At 39.0% G+C, this 17,179-nt stretch overlaps 1 protein-coding gene across 3 annotated transcripts in view; it reads right to left on the minus strand.

The window, feature by feature from the left end:
- LOC117822142 (microphthalmia-associated transcription factor-like) overlaps window positions 1-17,179 on the minus strand; it is a 46,068-nt gene that overhangs the window by 15,895 nt on the left and 12,994 nt on the right. The window contains exons 1-2 of one of the 3 annotated variants that reach the window (XM_034696808.1): window positions 14,733-14,921; window positions 6,070-6,310 (exon numbers count right to left, since the gene is read on the minus strand). In XM_034696808.1, the coding sequence (XP_034552699.1) occupies window positions 6,070-6,310; window positions 14,733-14,782 (291 nt within the window). In that variant the 5' untranslated portion in view covers window positions 14,783-14,921. Of the gene's footprint in view, window positions 1-6,069; window positions 6,311-14,732; window positions 14,922-17,179 lie in introns of those variants that run through there. The other 2 variants (XM_034696807.1, XM_034696806.1) reach the window with 2 other exon arrangements.

A 17,179-nucleotide genomic window follows, 5' to 3' on the forward strand; every position in this document is an offset into this window, starting at 1 on the left:
AGGGGCTCCACTCATGTCAGCTTCATGGTACACAGGTAAGATAATCATCAGCAAGAATCAAAGGGTCATGTGTTTTGTTAAATAAAGTTCAAAACTTCTGGACAGCCAGCAGCTCTGATTAAACAATTAAGTTTCAAAAAAAGCATTTATATAACTAAATACATCTATACATTATTTACTACTTCTATTAATTTGATGATTGTCTCTTGTTTATTCCTATGCCCTGGCTTGACTCCTAACACCTTCTCTTTCTGCTTTTTCTTGTCTACTTAGCAAACGTTACAAACTGAACAGGTTAACCATAATATCTTTAAATATCTTCAGTTACAAAATATGAAAGTTTCCCTTCTTTCCTTTTCCTCTGACTCTCTCACAGCCCCTTTGCTTTACCTTTTGTACTCTTGAGTGTTCCAGACCACCAGGTGGGAAACAACTGCTGTTGTCCTGCATGCATACCTGCATACATGCACTCATATAGTCTTTCTATATGTGTTCTCCTCTGTTGTGAACTCACACATACACAGTGGAGAGATAGCTGTCCCTGTCTTAAAATAGAAACAAAGGATTACTGCAGGAACTTCATACTACTGTCTCTCTCTTTCTCTTTCACTGGGGATAGATTCAGAGGTCATGAGGGGCGTTGTGTGCACAAGAGGAGTAGTGAGAAAAGAATGAAAGTTCCAAAGTTAAAAAAATCTGAATATCACAGAGGATGCAAAAGTCGGGTATCAGTCTGTAACTGTCTGAGAAAATGACCTTTAAAGCTAAAAGGATTAGTGATCAATGGAAGAGTCCATTTACAGAAAATTATCTGCACATGCATAGATAACCAAAGAATAATGTGAGTTTTTTTTCCTTCTCATGGTTAGTCTACCATCTAAACTGTGAGGAATTTTCTGCTTTTAAATACCAAACTTAGTAACTTTGTGTTTTGGTCAAGTAGAATGGGCAATCTGAAGAGGTCAGCCGAGGCCTCAGGAAACTGTAAACAAGATATTTCACAATTTTCAAACCTAATTTAATACATTGGAGCAATTCATTGATTCTTCAAGCCAACACTAAGCTGAACAATTGATAATGAAAGTTGTTCGTTTCAGCCATAACTTGATGAATCTTTGAGGGGTTTTATTCTGTTAGGAGACTTCAGCGCATGTGTCTGACATGAGTAACAGAGCTTATTTGCTAGATGCAAAAAATATTCTGGGAGGACTTTTTTTCTAGCATTTACAGACTAAAATGTTTTTAATAAGTTTAGAACTATTAACCAACTGATTGATTATGTATGAAGTTGCAGCCCTGAACTTAGTCTAATTGGTAATTGGCAGCCTTCAAGCGTCCTTAATGCATGAAACCATCTGAAAACTGGAAGTTTTGGATTTACATTAAAAAAGAATGAGTATATTTTTCGAGTTTGCCTCTGTCCTCAGGGATTTCTGAAATGATCACACATAATTAGATGATCTCATTGCTCTGAGTTCATTGGAGGACCTCGGGGGCTGTAGACTTCAGGCTGGAACGTCTCGGCCTTGTCAGTACATACTGCAGCTTTTGTTGTGATGGGCCAGTCTGAGGGGAGAAAAGTCTCTGTTTTTAAAAAGACGGGACCGTGAAACAGATTCCTTTTCATGGTGAGTACACAGAGTGTGGACACATTAACAGACACTGGACTCACACAGGGTCTTTGTCCGGATAACATATGCACAAGGAGTCTAAACATGGTGGTCATAAATCCTTAAGTGTCCTCTGATACATGCACTATTTAAAGAGGTAGAACAATAAATAACACAGACATCTTGGAGTTGACCTTTACTTTACCCAACTTAACTTCATGTCCCTTTTTAAAATACACAGTTTGGAAATGTGACATCAATTGCCAACTCTCAGCATCTGCACTCACAGCAAACAACACAGCTGCTTGTGTAGCCACTCATTTTTTTTAGCCGTCAACAGCCCTGCGGGCAATAGCAACATATCCCCCAAAGAGTCACAACCCGCACAAAGCTTCCTGCTGTACTTGGAGAAGACACACATTGGGTTTTTTTTTCTTGCTTGCGTGCTATTGGCATTCCATGATGGTCCAGCCAGGATACATTAACAAGAATGCCCTCATTTGCAGCGCAGGCTGGAAGAATAGGCCACTTCATCTCACAGTTAAGCTGCTAACGTGCTCTGTGGAGGCCGCAGACAACAACTGTGATGCTAATGTGAGGAGCTACTTCAGAGCTACCTGCAGACTTCTCCAACTCTGACTCATTGACACGCCATTATGCAAAGGTTTGGCTAATGACTGGTGAAATACAAACCTTAGATAGAACCCTTCATTAATTTAAACTGTATTTTATTATTGTTTTTATTGGCTTACTTCTTTTTAATTTTAGCTTATCTTTTTCTAGCTATTTCCTATGTTTATCTGTTGTTGTCGTTGCTAAGGTCTGAGAGAATCGTAATATTAAATCCTCTGTATGTCTGGTGCATACTGCAGTTTTTGACAATAAAGAAGACTTTGACTTAATTAGCAATGTTGTGCTAGCATTAGCATAAATGATAAGAAAAAAGAGGCTTTATATGTGCAGCTGTTATATCACAAAAGCAAATAATGGTAATATACTATGGTTGAATTTGTATAGCAATGTTTTAACACAACACAACATACAAAGAAAGAAGTGATGTAAATTAGGGTAGTATGTTTATTTATCTTTAAAGCTACTCTAAGGATTTTCTTTAGCTATTATGAAACAGACAGAATTTGATACTGATAACTCAAAGTTATCCACATACGCAAACAAGACCATCAGAAAAAACACTGAGTATTCCTATATCTTTTTAAAATGCTTGTTACCCCTGCTGTGGAGTAGGTGTCAGACAAGGTGATAAAGACGCTCTATGTGGAAAATTAATAGAGAGTTGCATATAACACACTTAAAATAAAAAAATGTTTAAGAAGCGCCCTCCTTCTTTGTCTGTGTCTTTGACCTTACAATTTTCATCTCTATAGTCTTTTTATTTTTCTTATTTTTATTTGTTTACACTCTTTATTCTATGTATTCCCACCCAATTATTGTTATGTCTAGTACCTTTGTAATCCCCGAAAATAACTGATGACCTGACTTCCAGCACTTGAACACTGTTTACTCCAGGACTGTTTTTTTTTTTGTTTTTTTTACTAAATGTTTGCACTATTGAGCCCCTATACAGACATTGGGACTGTTGGGCTATGAGGGATGGGTTTTGTGTTAGAACCAGCTGATCTCATTGTGCAGATTTCTGTGTACATTTTTCTATTTGTTTTTGTGTGAAAATCAAAATTATTGAAGTAAAAAAAATGAAAAATGTGTCAGAAAAACTAAAGAACTTAAAGATGCACAAGCAAGACTAGAAAGAAGATAAATTGACTCAGGTTGTCCACAGGGGGGCACCAAAATCGACACAAACCAAAGTCCCTCACAGGAGCTTTAAATACTTTAAGTTGGAGATATTAGCTGTCTGCCTTCCTTTAACAGACGGTTTGCATTCATTTCATCTTGTATTGTTGAGTTTCATTGTATTCTTTTCTTTATTTTTTCAAGTTTTTGTTCTGTTTGTGTTTTCCAGTCACTTTCATAATTTTTTTGTAATTTCTATTTCCACTTTCTTGATCTGAAATAGTTGCTATCTGTTTCAGTCATGCCTGAAGTTGATGTCACGGTCAGAAAATTAGTTGAATGTTCCTTTAAAGACGTTCATATTGACCACACTGCAAAGTGCACATGAAACATGTTTGCCCTGAATGATCAAAAAACACAAAGTAAGAGTTCTCTATGTGTCAAGACAAAAAAATATGTCCATTTTGATCAGATGTCTTGTTGAATTAATAAAAAAATCTTTGCATACTTTCTGATGCATACTGGTCACGAGCTTCACTTATTGTATAATCCAAAAGAATTGTACAATTTGTACTTTGGGGTTTGACGAGAACTTTGTTCTTTTCATGGCAGCAGAAATCCTTTGAAAAAAAAAGGTTTCTAGAAATCGTTTTTTAACCCTTTTAGGAAGTTATCCTACACAAATTTGAAAGCCGTGTTTTTTTTTTCTCTTAAATATGCCGTGGAATGAAAGCAGTGGGAGCTAATTATGAGCATTCTTCACTGAATTAGCGTTTGGTGTGTGGTAAGGCTGTGCTCGCCTTTGTCTTGATCCCTAAACTGATCCCTTACTTATTCCCCAGAAGGTCAGAGGTCACTTGGTTAATTAAGGGTCCAATCAGTCTTTAGATAAACTCATCTGAGCTTAATGTTTGCACTTTTTGAGGTCCAGCAGCTCTGCCTGGTACCCCTGAGCTGTGTGTGGACTGTGCTAATCTACCCACAGACAGGGGAGCAGGTTAACCCAGCTCAACAGCGCCAAGCTGGAACGGCCTTTTCATTTGAGGGCTTCAGTCAATGAAGAATGTCTGTAAGCTCCGGCCAAAGCAGAGAAATTACTCTAACTTGATGTATTGTACGCAGGCTGAGGGTTTGGGGTGGGGGCGTCCTAAACCTCTCAAAGAGCTGCAGATTATAGGGAATAAGTAATGTTTATGCTGCATGAGGAGGGAAGTGTTTTCAATGGATATACTGTATTTGTCCTGCGCTGCTGCTGGTCCATGCCACACACATCCAGGGTGCTGAAAGTGTGGCTGAGCAAGTAGCCATGAAAGCTCTGAATGTATTGTTGATTGGTTTGGTCAAACAGAGATTATTCAACAGCTCCCAGAAATCATTACTTTATACTGAAGCTAATGTGATGGGAAATGATCAAAGCTTTCCAGCAAGGGGCCTAAACAATGATCTACAGTAGACACAGCTCAACAGCAAATATTTGTCTCTTTCTGATTGTGATATCTTTTCACAACAACGTCTAATTTAAAATTCTCCAATGGAAGCAACTTTAATGCGACTAACACTGATCTGATGTGGTATATAAGTCAGATTCTTTTGGCACTAACTTGGAGATACTATATCGGAAAGTGAAAAACAAACAAACACAGATGCATGTTCGTGTAAAGCTTCTCCAAAGTGTCCCACATTCTGTAAAAATATCTCTTAAAAAAGTAAAAACGAAATAATTAGCAACAGCAAAAGCTTCTTAGCGAAAAGGACAATCTCAATACACCCAGTCAGACCAGCACATACGGGCACACGTGTCACCACGATAAACTCTACAAACATTTCCATCATCTTTGCAATAATATAAATAGCAATTTTTCCAAAGAAAAAAAATCAAAACTGACGTTAAAGCGACTCATTTAAATACTCAGGAAAGAAAAGAAAAATCCTTAAAATCCTTGTGTGGTGCAAATATTTCAAAATCACAACAACAAAATTCACAAACTAACTTTTTAACAGCATTAAGAGCTATATTAGGGAAAATACACAAAAATAAAAAGTACATGTGGACACAGAAGTTCTGAGCAACAGCTGCACATGTGCAGCAGCGCCCGACAAAGCCAAAAACTTTTCTTATCAGCAGATATTCGCTCAAAATGTATAAACTCTTTGAAAAATCACACTTCAAAACAAAAAAGTTAAACTTACCAAACTGCTGGTTAAAACGTGCCCTCATACACAACGCTCTCTACTCGCACAGAAAATCTCAACAGTCTCCTGTCCCTCAGACTGCCAGCGAATCAAAGCTATGAAAAGATGTGAATCTAGCTGAGCAAATAGGATTAAAGATGGCTAAATCCAAATGGCTGGAAGCACAGCATGCATTAAAGAGGAATTCTCTCAGGGAAGATAATCCCCATATACGCATTTTAACACACTTCACTCACTCCCCTGGGTTTTTTTCTTTTTTTTTTTTTTTTTTACACAGTTGTAGTAAAACCACAATTGCTTGACTGTCCACACACACACACACACGGCTCAATAAACTCTATAAATACAGCTCTGCATGGGCTGTTCTGACTGCAAAAGTGACACATGCAGATTCTAAATCCAGAGGTGGAAACTTCACACTGTAATAAGTTTGACTAATCACACATGTTTGTGTGATATCAACTCTGTCTTCTTCCCCTCCAACAACAATTTTAGAAAAAAGAAACTTTTTTACCTTCAGCACCTCCATCGGCACCTGTGCAGCAGGAGGCTGGCTGTTCGGCACGCTGACATTGATGGCAGGGGTCTGTGCCGCCGTGCTCTGAGGATACTGTGAGGCCTGTTGTCTCTGCTGCTCCCGCCGCTCCTGCTCCTGAAGCTGCTCCCGCATCAGCTGTTGGCGCAGGAGGATGCGTGATGTCATGGCCGAGGAGCTCAGCGGGGGCTTGGAGGAGCCGTGCTGGTCTGACGGGCTGCTACAAAAAAAAAAAGGGAGAGATAGAGGGGGGAAGAAAAAAAAAAGATATCAGACAGAGAGCGGGGAGATGAAGTTAGAGAGTGATAACAGAGCGAGGGTAGAGAGAGGTCAGAGGAGGAAGAAGAGGTCAAGCAAAAAGAGAAGAGAGAGCGGGGAGATTAGGAGGAGCGGAGAAGATGAAGGAGAGGCAGACAGTGTAAAAGGTCAACATGGAGGTGGTGGTAGAGGTGCAGATCAAAAGAAAAATGTGAACTCTGGAGCTGCAACAATTAGTTGATATTAACTTAAAAGAAAAATATCTACAAGTATTTAAAGAATTCATCATTTGCAAAGCAGAGATGTCTAGATGTCTAGACGTCTGGATGTCTAGATGTCTAGATGTCTAGATAGATAGATAGATAGATAGATAGATAGATAGATAGATAGATAGATAGATAGATAGATAGATAGATAGATAGATAGATAGATAGATAGATAGATAGACGAGTTACTAATATTTTAGTAACATAGGCCTGAAATGGGAACATTTATTGTGTCTGAGTTGGAGTACAACCATCAGCCACTTGCCGCAGATGCAGCTCCGGTTGATGACGACTACTATTCGGTTGTAGACAATCACATATAACAGACGGCATCTCGTATCTCGTGGTGGTTTTGGTGTATTTCAGTTTTGAAAATGGAGATTAAGTTGCATGAAGGCTGTGTTTGGTTAGCTCGACGAGGGAGATGCGTAACAATGAAAAGAATGTGGATGATAATGCGCAGGGAGGACCGAAGGCTATAGTGCTGCTAGCTCTTCTAACATTATCCACCTTCAGCAAACCCATTAGATTCAAGATTCAAAGATTCAAAGGTTTTTATTATCAATTTTCACTATATATACGAAGACATACAGGAAAAACAAGATGCTGTTTCTCTCTTCCAGCTGTTAAATATCAAAGATTTTAATATAAAATACATTAAAATATAATAAAATACAGTTAAAAAAAACATTAACATTGTTTACTCTGTGATCCCGTGTTTAGCTGTGTTAAATTAACTGCGCTCAGTGTGACTTTCATTTCTGAGTACAAGAACAAGAACATCCCTAACCAATATCAATACTAGGGATGCACGATATTGGATTTTTTTTGCCGATATCTGACATGCTGATATTTTACAACTCATTTAGCCAATTACCAATACCAATATTTTTTTCCCCACATCTAATTGCAGAGATCCTCAATTCTCTTCTGTATTGGAATTAGCGTACAGTATTATGGTGATACTCTTATAACATTTGCTATGTAATATTAATTTCTTGTGTAAAATAAGAAAAATAGTTCATACTGAAAACTGCATATCTATTTATGATAACTGCTTTCAAACAAAATTCATACAAATAGATACATCCTACTTAAAACTTTGATGGTGCTCTCCCTGAGACAATCATAACAATACCCACAACCAGGGCACATTTGGCCACTTTCACATTTGACATAGTAAGTAAAAAATAACCTCTATTCACAGAGAACATGTGAGATGTGCAACTGTAGAGCAATTGAACCCAAATTAAATAAAATGGTTTACTCTTTGACAGTAAATGTGCCTAAATTAGTCAGCTACATGTACCTTACAGACTGCTGCTTAAATTCAAATTCAACTTAAAACATGAGCCCAACATGTGTGCAGCAGCCCATTATACGGCATGTTGGCTGATATCCGATAATGTGCCGATAATATCATGTATCCCTAACCAATACCAATACCAATATTGGAATATCTCTTGGTAGATGCACCTTATTGATTCCAAACTTGGATCATGCTAGCAGCAGAGGGTTAACCAGGCATTGCAAAGGAAGAATGAATGTATGAACGTGTATGAATAATTAAGGTTTTTCTGTAGTGTTACAGATACCAAGACTCTTATATCAGCCAACACTGAGTAACACATCTCTGTGAGAATCACTGTTGGAGGAAAAACACTGAATGCAGAAATGTTGCATGCTTTGACCAACATGTAGTTCTTAGCTACCCCTGCAGTGTAGTTTTTTATTATCGTCACATAATATTATACAAGAAACTGTGCGAGTTGTTCAGGGTCAATGCATTTCAGTATAAAGTTGATGCATTGATTGGTAACTCAATACACTAAACCACATACTGAGACCAATACTGATACCAGTACTGATAATGTCTTTCAGTTTTGTAGTTATTGAGGCAAATAAAGCCCTTTTAAGACATCCTTTGGGCTCTGGGAAACTGATGAGCAGTTTTACAAGAAAAAATAACTGAATAAAGGTAATTGTGTCTACCCTACTTCTCTAAAAGAAGTTATGTTCATTTCTCAGAAACATAAATAGTAACATTTAAACTTCTACTGCGTCAAAGTATCAATAAAACACATTTTCCCAAAGCTGAATTATCTGATTCTGTTAATTTTTTAGGGCACCCAGCTGCACTCACAAAGCCTTTTTGTTAAATTATAACAACTCGAGCTCAACAGAAAGAGGAAGAGTTTACATAAAAGGTTGCTTCAGTTTTCCAACTCTCGTAAATTTAGACGGCTGCTCTCCAGACAGCTTCCCAGTGGTCCTAAAATAGAGAGACTCTGCTGAAGCAGAAGTCGAGGGTATGAGGCCTTCATCAAGTGAGTGATCCCTTTGACAAAACTCAGTAAAACGTCTGGCCAATCCAGCTGTGCAGTAATCGCACTAATTAGCCAGCCGAGTCAAACACAGCTTTCGGTCTACAGCATATTCGGTGGGTGTCGAGCCTCTAACATACCATAATTCTCCCCCCAGCGCTGCATATAATCTCATTGTCTGATACCACACCCGCTGAACCCTGCACAAGCGCACAAATACTCCACAATGTAAGATTAAACCACATTTTCTGATCATTATATAAAGTCAAATGAGATAACAACCAGCACTTTCATTTTTTAAGATGAATATAAACGGTCCCATTCATTCCTGAGGACAATGCTGATCCCATTAAACTGATTATTGATCCTGGATAAATCAATAGTAGATTAAACCACTGAATTGTAGTCAAACAAAGACTGTAGCTTGTTCTCTGAAAGTACTGCAGCGGTTTGGGACCCTCAATCCGACAGCTCCTTTTTTTTGTTCCTTTGTACTTATTCCAATACATAGAATCAGATTTAGCCTTCATATGCATAATTCCTTTGTCTGTGTGACTTTAGGGCGATTGTGTGTTTCCTTTCATCCTGTAAGTTTCGAAGAAAAGTCACTGGAATTAATGTTGATTTTTTTTTTTTTTTCATTCAATTCCAACACCAGAGCTGAATCCTTTGATTTCTTTTTTCTTTAATTAATCTGCTTCACGGCTGAGGGTTTGAATTTTCAGACAATAGTAGTTTTATTTTATTTCATTTCTGGTTTTTCAGTTGTAATAAATTGAAAAAGTGAATTTCTTTAAAAATATGTCATAAAAATTAAAGTTGACGGAGCTGTTAACTCTCTGAATAGATGCTGATAAGCTTAAACAAAGCATTCTAATTTTAATATATTAATGGTATAAAAAAAAAAGTTAAATGTAGCATACTACAAAATATACTAAAACATTATTGTCAACACAGTACAGAAAAAAGAAATCTATTTGAAACCCGCTACACAACGAGTATCAAAAGTGGCGAATCTAGCTAAGATCATTCACTTTACAGCTTTTGGATTTGATCCTACTTTACACTCTGCAACAATTTGAAGGCAAATACTGGAGGTTTTACTCGTTGTTACTTTGCATGTTGGATTATTAATACAGAGTACTGTCAAATAATAAATGATGATGTTATATATAATTGATGTAGTAGTTACTTGTCACTTTACGTTACTTGTATATGTTTTGTCCTGTTCTATTTGTGAAACTTTTTATGCTGCTGTCTTGGCCAGGACTCCCTTGTAAGAGACTTTGTATCACAATGGGACTATTCCTGGTAAAATAAAGGAAATAAAAAAAATATATATATAATGTTATACAACAAATGTAACTTAATGAAATTAGCCCCAACCCACGGAATTAAGCAATGCTAACACAATAACCGTAGACTGCATAAAAAATGGACGTAGTATCCGTGACGTCACCCATGCGCTGTTTTGAAGCCAATCGGCGGTGGCAGCCATATTGGAAATGCAGAACTCAACCAGTCAAAGTGTGACGTAAAGAGGCGGGGTTTGAGCCTCCTAGCCAACAGCTATGTGTTCCCGACAGGGAGTCAAGTCAGTCATGTCCTTATTTGGTCAAAAACTTGTAATCCTAATATCTTCTGAACTGTTGCGTTAGAAATAAATTCAACCCCGGTACAGTGTGTGCCGATAGAGAAAGTAGCTACATAGAGCCAAGCCGTTTTTTGAACCAGGCTGTAAACATGTTTATTAACGCTGCAAAGATCTTCTTTTTTGAATTGGTGTCTATGTGGTTTCCGGTGTTTCTGCAGCCAGCCTCAAGCGGATTCTCAATGAATTGCAGTTAACACTTCCGCATGGGCTTCATAGTTTGAGGCCGGAGGTTGCCGCTTGACAATAACGCATAAATCATGACATTTCAATGTTGTAAGATGAGTAATTTTCTCTAAAAAAGTGTATTCATTTTTGGGAAAACATATCTTAAATCTTATCTTGTCCCTTTCAGCACACAGTTAAGCCTCTGCAGTGACTTCATGCTTTCTGCTGCTGCCATGATAAAAAAACGTTTGAAGATCACTTTACACTTTAAAGAACTCTCATATGGCACAGTTGACAAGTCAAAAGTAAAACGCACTTTGTGTCAAACTAGCTCAGATATCACCAACCTTGAGTCTGAGCCAAGCGGCAATCGATGATCTTTACAGCAGAAATAAACATGTTTACAGCCTGGTACAAAACGAGTGTAGTCTGGGTTGCTCATTTCTCGATCGGCACACACTGTAGAGGGGTGAATTTTTTTTAACGCAGCAATTTCGAAGATATTGAGATTACGAGTGTTCCAATGAGAGGCACAGCTGACTTGATTGACAGGCGGGAACCATAGACTGTAAATAAAAATGGACAGCGTTGCTCCGCCTCTTCCCGTTGTACAGTTCTGAAGCCAAAAAATCCCTCTCCTGGGCGCAGCCATTGTGCAGCCAGAGCCTGTGAAGCCTTTGTAATAAGCTCCACCCTACAGCGTAACGTCACAAGACGCTGTGTGCCCTTTGAAGTTTCGTTCTACGGCGGCTGTGAATCAAAGGAAACCCGGAAGTAAAGGCTGATTTATACTTCTGCGTCGAATCGACGGCGTAGCCTACGCCGTAGGTCCGCGTAGCTCCCGTACCTACGCAGAGGCCTACGCACGTAGCTGACGTGCACCTCCTCCAAAATGTAACTACGCGTAGAGCCGACGCGGACCGCAAGCTCTGTGATTGGTCCGCTCGACGGCTTTGTCTTTCCCGCATTCACAGCACTTCGGGGATCCCGGACATCGGCCACACATCGGCCGTGTATTTCATCTCCTCCTCTCTATTCTTCATGTAATCATGTCTGTATGATAAACAGCAACATGTATCAGCTGTAGATTAACTTAACACGCTCTGAATCGATGTGGAAAAGTAAACAGAGATCGTAGCAGGACCGGAAGCAGGCGACCGGCTATTAGAGAGACCGCACTGCCCTCAAGCGTTTCGGAAGAGAATTGCTGCGCGACACGGACACATCGACGCAGAAGTATGTGGGGCTCATGTCCGCGTCAGCCCCTGCTGCGTAGGGGCGACGCAGAAGTATAAATCAGCCTTAAAACCCCGTTTTTAAACTCTAATAACTAACGAAAAAGAAACTTTTCAGAAAAAAGAGGCCATGGACACAAAACAGTCAAATACTAACTACATATAACCACAGCATACGGATGTGAGAAACATTCGTACGACGTGTATTTATTTTTTAAAGTTTGACTGAAAGTTTGATTTTTTGACCTATACTGCAGCCAGCCACCAGGGGGCAATCACACTGCTGAAAGCCTCACCACCAGGGCCGTATCCGGCATGCTTGGCGGGAACACAGTAGCTGTTGGTGAGGAGGCTCAAAGCCCGCCTCTTTACATCACAATCGCTCGAAAGCAGAACTATGGCTGCCGCCACCGACTGGCGCTTCAGAAACAGATGGGTGACGTCCCAGATAATAAGTCCATATTTTATACAGTCTATGGTCTGAGCTCTATTTTGAATGTTGAACATGAATCTTGTGTTCTGAAAACGTTTCACCTTCTCCCTGATTGTTTTGTTTGATTTCACATTTCTCATTGAGGCATCTGTTCCATAACAATAAAAGAAAACTCCTCACAGAAGCTTCAAGTTTGGTTTAACATGGTTAAAAGGTTACTGGTGGTGAAGAAGACTGTGAACTATAGCAAAACACAAGTGTTAACACAACAAGAATAAGCAAAACATCAACTCTGTCATTGTTTCAAAAGAAAGGTCAACATGTTTTTCAGAGCTCAAGGATACACAGGGTGTGTTTGGAAAGAAATCCTGAATGTAAACATCACTTTTGTTTATTTACAAAAAAAGACCCCACAGCACCTTAGCAGCCTAAAACAATGTCTTCTGCCTAAATCTGTCTCTGCCGTCCAACATAAATTGCAGCATACAATGAGAAAAGGAATGTTTGCAGCATCTAAATACATATAGTAGAAGACAATAATAAAATAAAAAGGTCTGCATGTCTTTGTCTCTTTACTTACTACTCAAAGGAAACAATACTCATGACGTGACAAACATATTTTTTCACTTTCTCTGTTTCTGGACTTTAATTTAAAAGTTATATCAAAAAGTATTGTTCAAATGAGGGACTAAGAGACACTGTGGGTGAAAAATATTTCAATGCAGGTAGCTCCTTGAAGAGCTTCACTGCTCCTGCCCTCAAAGTTTACCCCACCACACATCTCCGACACTCCTCTCCTGGATCTCACAGTAAAAGTTTGAGTAGTCTTGGCTCTGTTCTTTACACTCTGAGCAGAGGTTGGATTTAAAACACATTTTTAACACCTCAAATACAACAACAACCTGAAGTGTGGCAGTGCTTCAAGGCACAGGAGAGGATACACCTGTTTTTTCTCTCAAACTTTGAGGAGTTTGACGGAGCACACAGCTGGTGTGTCTGACTATATTAAACATAGTGTCATGAGATTACCGATTCCTAGCAAAGCAAAAAAAAAATGCATATAAATACAAATCACTGTAGGTACTTTGCTTGACCTTGGCTGAAAAATAGACTCACAGTTAATTAGCAGCATAACGTATAATTTTGCATTTCATTCCACCATGTCTACATACTGTAGCTTCTGGCTCCATCAAACCAAGATGGCGACACTAAAAATGCAAAACTTGAGGCTTGAAAATGATAGACTGCATGAACCAATGGGTTTAAGCGACCGTGTCTACATCTAATAGTTTTTTTTTTGTCTTTGGGTTACACAAGAAGTTAATGGTGAGTTGTAGCATCTCGTGATTTTCTTTCATAAATTCCTGTTAATCTGATTGACTTGTGTGTGTTTTTGAGTGTGAGTGGGTTCATGAATCAAGCTCCACTTCTCTCTCTCTCTCTCTCTGTTTCTTCCTCTCCACTGTATGGTGGCGTTTTGCCAAACAGACCACTGGAACACATAAAAAGCTCTTTTGTCCTGTTTAACTTTTTCACTCGTGTGTGTGTGTTGTGTGTGTGTGTGTGTGTACAGCTCCTTGCATGTTAATGTGTATCTCAAAGAAAAAATAACACAAAAAACAATGGATGTTCAGTGTTGTGGAGCCCCACCCACCCACCTCATGATTCCTCTGATTCTGCTCTCAGTGCTGCTTCATCAAACTCATTATTAGTCCAACAATCAGAGCTAGGTTTTGATGCTTTTGATGTTTTAATGTCAGACAATTGGACAGCAGCCAGACAGGAGGTGAAGTTTTGCATCCAGTAATTAGCAGTGTAGAAACTCAAATACTGAGCTTTAAAAGAAATAGACACATCTGCACCCACAACACCCATGCTGTTAATTTACTCAAGGTAAGAGCTCTGCCTATTGGACAATAATGGTATGACATAAACCCCTCTTAAAAAAAAATGCTGTTATATTATTATTTGCTTTAATACACAAAAACATTGTCAAGCTGTTAGAACAGATCACTGTAGTTCATCAAAGTATCACAAAAGCTTGACATTTTGTTCCATTTTGCTTAGAAAGTCACTTTACAACAGCAATCAGGTACCTGAAATTTTTAAAAACAGTTCTGCTTTTTATTATTAACCTTAACAAGTTGAAGCCAGAACTATGTAATGCAAAGCACGCTGCAGTTTGCTGTTTATACTGCCTGCTCGTATCTCTGTGCACACTGTCCTTCGTGTTAAAAAGTACTGTTAACCTTCCACAATCTGCTTCAACACAGACCAACAATGTCACTGTCGAGGCTCAATACTCACTGAGTGTCAAATGAGCAGGGTCTGTACACTTGCACTCCTACGGCCTCCATATTTGTTTGTTTTCTCCTGAAGGTGCACTACCCGCCCTTGGAGAGCACTGAAAGTCATGCCGGCGGTGCAGCGCTGAAAGTGTGTCAGAGGGGGGAGGCTCCAGGGCCCGGCCTGGAATCTCCAATCGCCGCTCAGAGTCTGAGTCTGAGGACCGGCCCCGTCCAGTGAGACGGCAGAGCAGAGGAGAGAGGAGAGGAGAGGGGTGACACACTACCCGTCAACACGCTGCTTTAAAACCCAGCAGATACTGTTTCAATTTAGACACGTGCCCAGGCTGCTCACTGGACGGCCTGTGACTAAGTTTTAGTAGCTTATATATGGAAACTATCTCTAAAATGTCAGCTCTGTGTGGCTCAGGAACAGCATAGTTTTCATCTTTGAGGCTTCGGTCATCAGTCACAGTGCGTGTTTCAGAAGATTCAGTTGGTTTTGAGATGATTTGCATAGCTTAAAGCATTGACTCGTGCTGAATTTCATCTCACTTTGATGTTTGAACTTCACATAATATCTGTGTAAAGTTCATTCATAACATTTTATTCATGGAGTTGCAATTATTAATTCAGCTCATCAGTCCATGTATTGATTTCCCTGCAGATACATAATCAATGTTCTGTGGTAAAAAAAAAAAAACGGCCTTCAAAGGATTTCAGAAGCAACACAACTGTTTTCTCTGAGTCTGACCACAATGAAGAACATTTATAACATTTTGCTCTTCTGAAGGTTTCATTAGTCAAGAGCATATCTCTGTATCCTTCCTGTGTGGCACTGATCTTAACTTAATACATGATATTTATCCTCAGTTACAGATGTGCTGCCCCATTAATAATCTCATCGCAATTGGGATGTCAGAAGGAATATGTTGGTCAGTTACTGTGACGTGTAACAGAAAGAAGCGCTGTGCAAAACTTGCGATGTTAAAAGTCACTCTCCATTTCGTGGCGCCATGGCTAATTTGTGTCACCCCCTGAGACATTACACAGCCTTTGCACTGTGAAAGAAAGCCTTTGCTAGGTTTATCTCTTGTCTTGTCAGTTTGTCTCTCTTTGAACTTTGTAAAAATGTCTCTATTTTTTTTTAACAGCACTGTACAAACTATTTGTTTTTGTAGACATACCTTAAGTTTACAAAAGCACCACCCTGCTAAAGTCTCTGCACTTTGGAGGAACGCTTTTGTTTTCAAGGAGGGACAAAATATATAAAACTTAATATTTGTATGTTCTAAATTGAGGAATATATATTTCACAATGATCAATAATCTCTGCATGTTCCTTAATAAACAAACGAGTAGAGTCATATATAATTACACTGCAATCGCAATATTGTGTACCGTAATTGCAAGTGTACAATTTCACCATGTCATGCAGCACTAGCGTTGGCATGTGTACACAGTAAAACTGAACTTCCTGTGAGGAGTTATTAGCCGGTGATGAAACAATCTGAAATCAACACTGACGCCTCTTTATGACCTACAATTGTAAACAACACCACCAGTCATAAGATCGATTATTTCTGTGTAGTAATTGAATCTGTCACCCTGCTGCAGAGTCAGGTCAGATGAGGTGAATGAAAGAAGGTGCCTGAAACAGCCTTTTTTTAGGATCCATTGTGAGTCGCGAGTCCCACATTTAACATAAAGCAGGATGAGATACGTAATGATGTAAAAGAAGAGACCAGCAAAGAAATAAGACCTAAGATTTGTTTACAGGGGGCGCCAGAACGGACACATTCTAAAAACATACAGAAGTCCATATTCAGTAAAATTGTTTCAGCATATTTCTGACATTGTGACCTTTAGGGCAATACAGCTTTACAAACAGAGCAACTAAGGATGAGCATGCTTAACCAATTCAATGATTAAACATTGTCAACATTGCTAGTTGGCACCAAAATTGCAAGTCAAGTGTTAGATGAATTACTCATATTTTTATCATTGTAGACCCAAACTGCTGGCCGTTTGTTTTGTTTAAAGGTGAAATATCACGCTTTTTTCATCAATATATATTGGTCTAAGAGGTCCCCAAAACATGTCTTTAAAGTTAATGCTCAAAAAAACACTTTGAAATCAGATTTTGACATGCCTGAAAAATCCTCTTCTTCAGTCCTCATCAGAACACTCTGTTTTCTCTCTGACCACGCCCCTTCAGGAAGTGGATGTGGTCTTGGCTCTCCAGCACGTTGATCTAATGTTTACACGTTGGCTGAACATACACGGCTGCTCAGAGATCACGTTACTTCAACCCTCTGAATCTGATCCAGAATCTGATCCTGTAGCAGGACCTTTCTGAAGGATTGGTCACAGATTTAGTGTTTCTTGTTGTTTTATTTATCAGTATGTAGACGTGTGTCTTGGTACACAGCTACGAACATGTAGCTATGTGGCTATGCTAACTAGCGCT

The sequence above is a fragment of the Notolabrus celidotus genome, chromosome 11 (genome assembly GCF_009762535.1).
Source record: "Notolabrus celidotus isolate fNotCel1 chromosome 11, fNotCel1.pri, whole genome shotgun sequence".
NCBI classification, from domain to species: domain Eukaryota; kingdom Metazoa; phylum Chordata; class Actinopteri; order Labriformes; family Labridae; genus Notolabrus; species Notolabrus celidotus.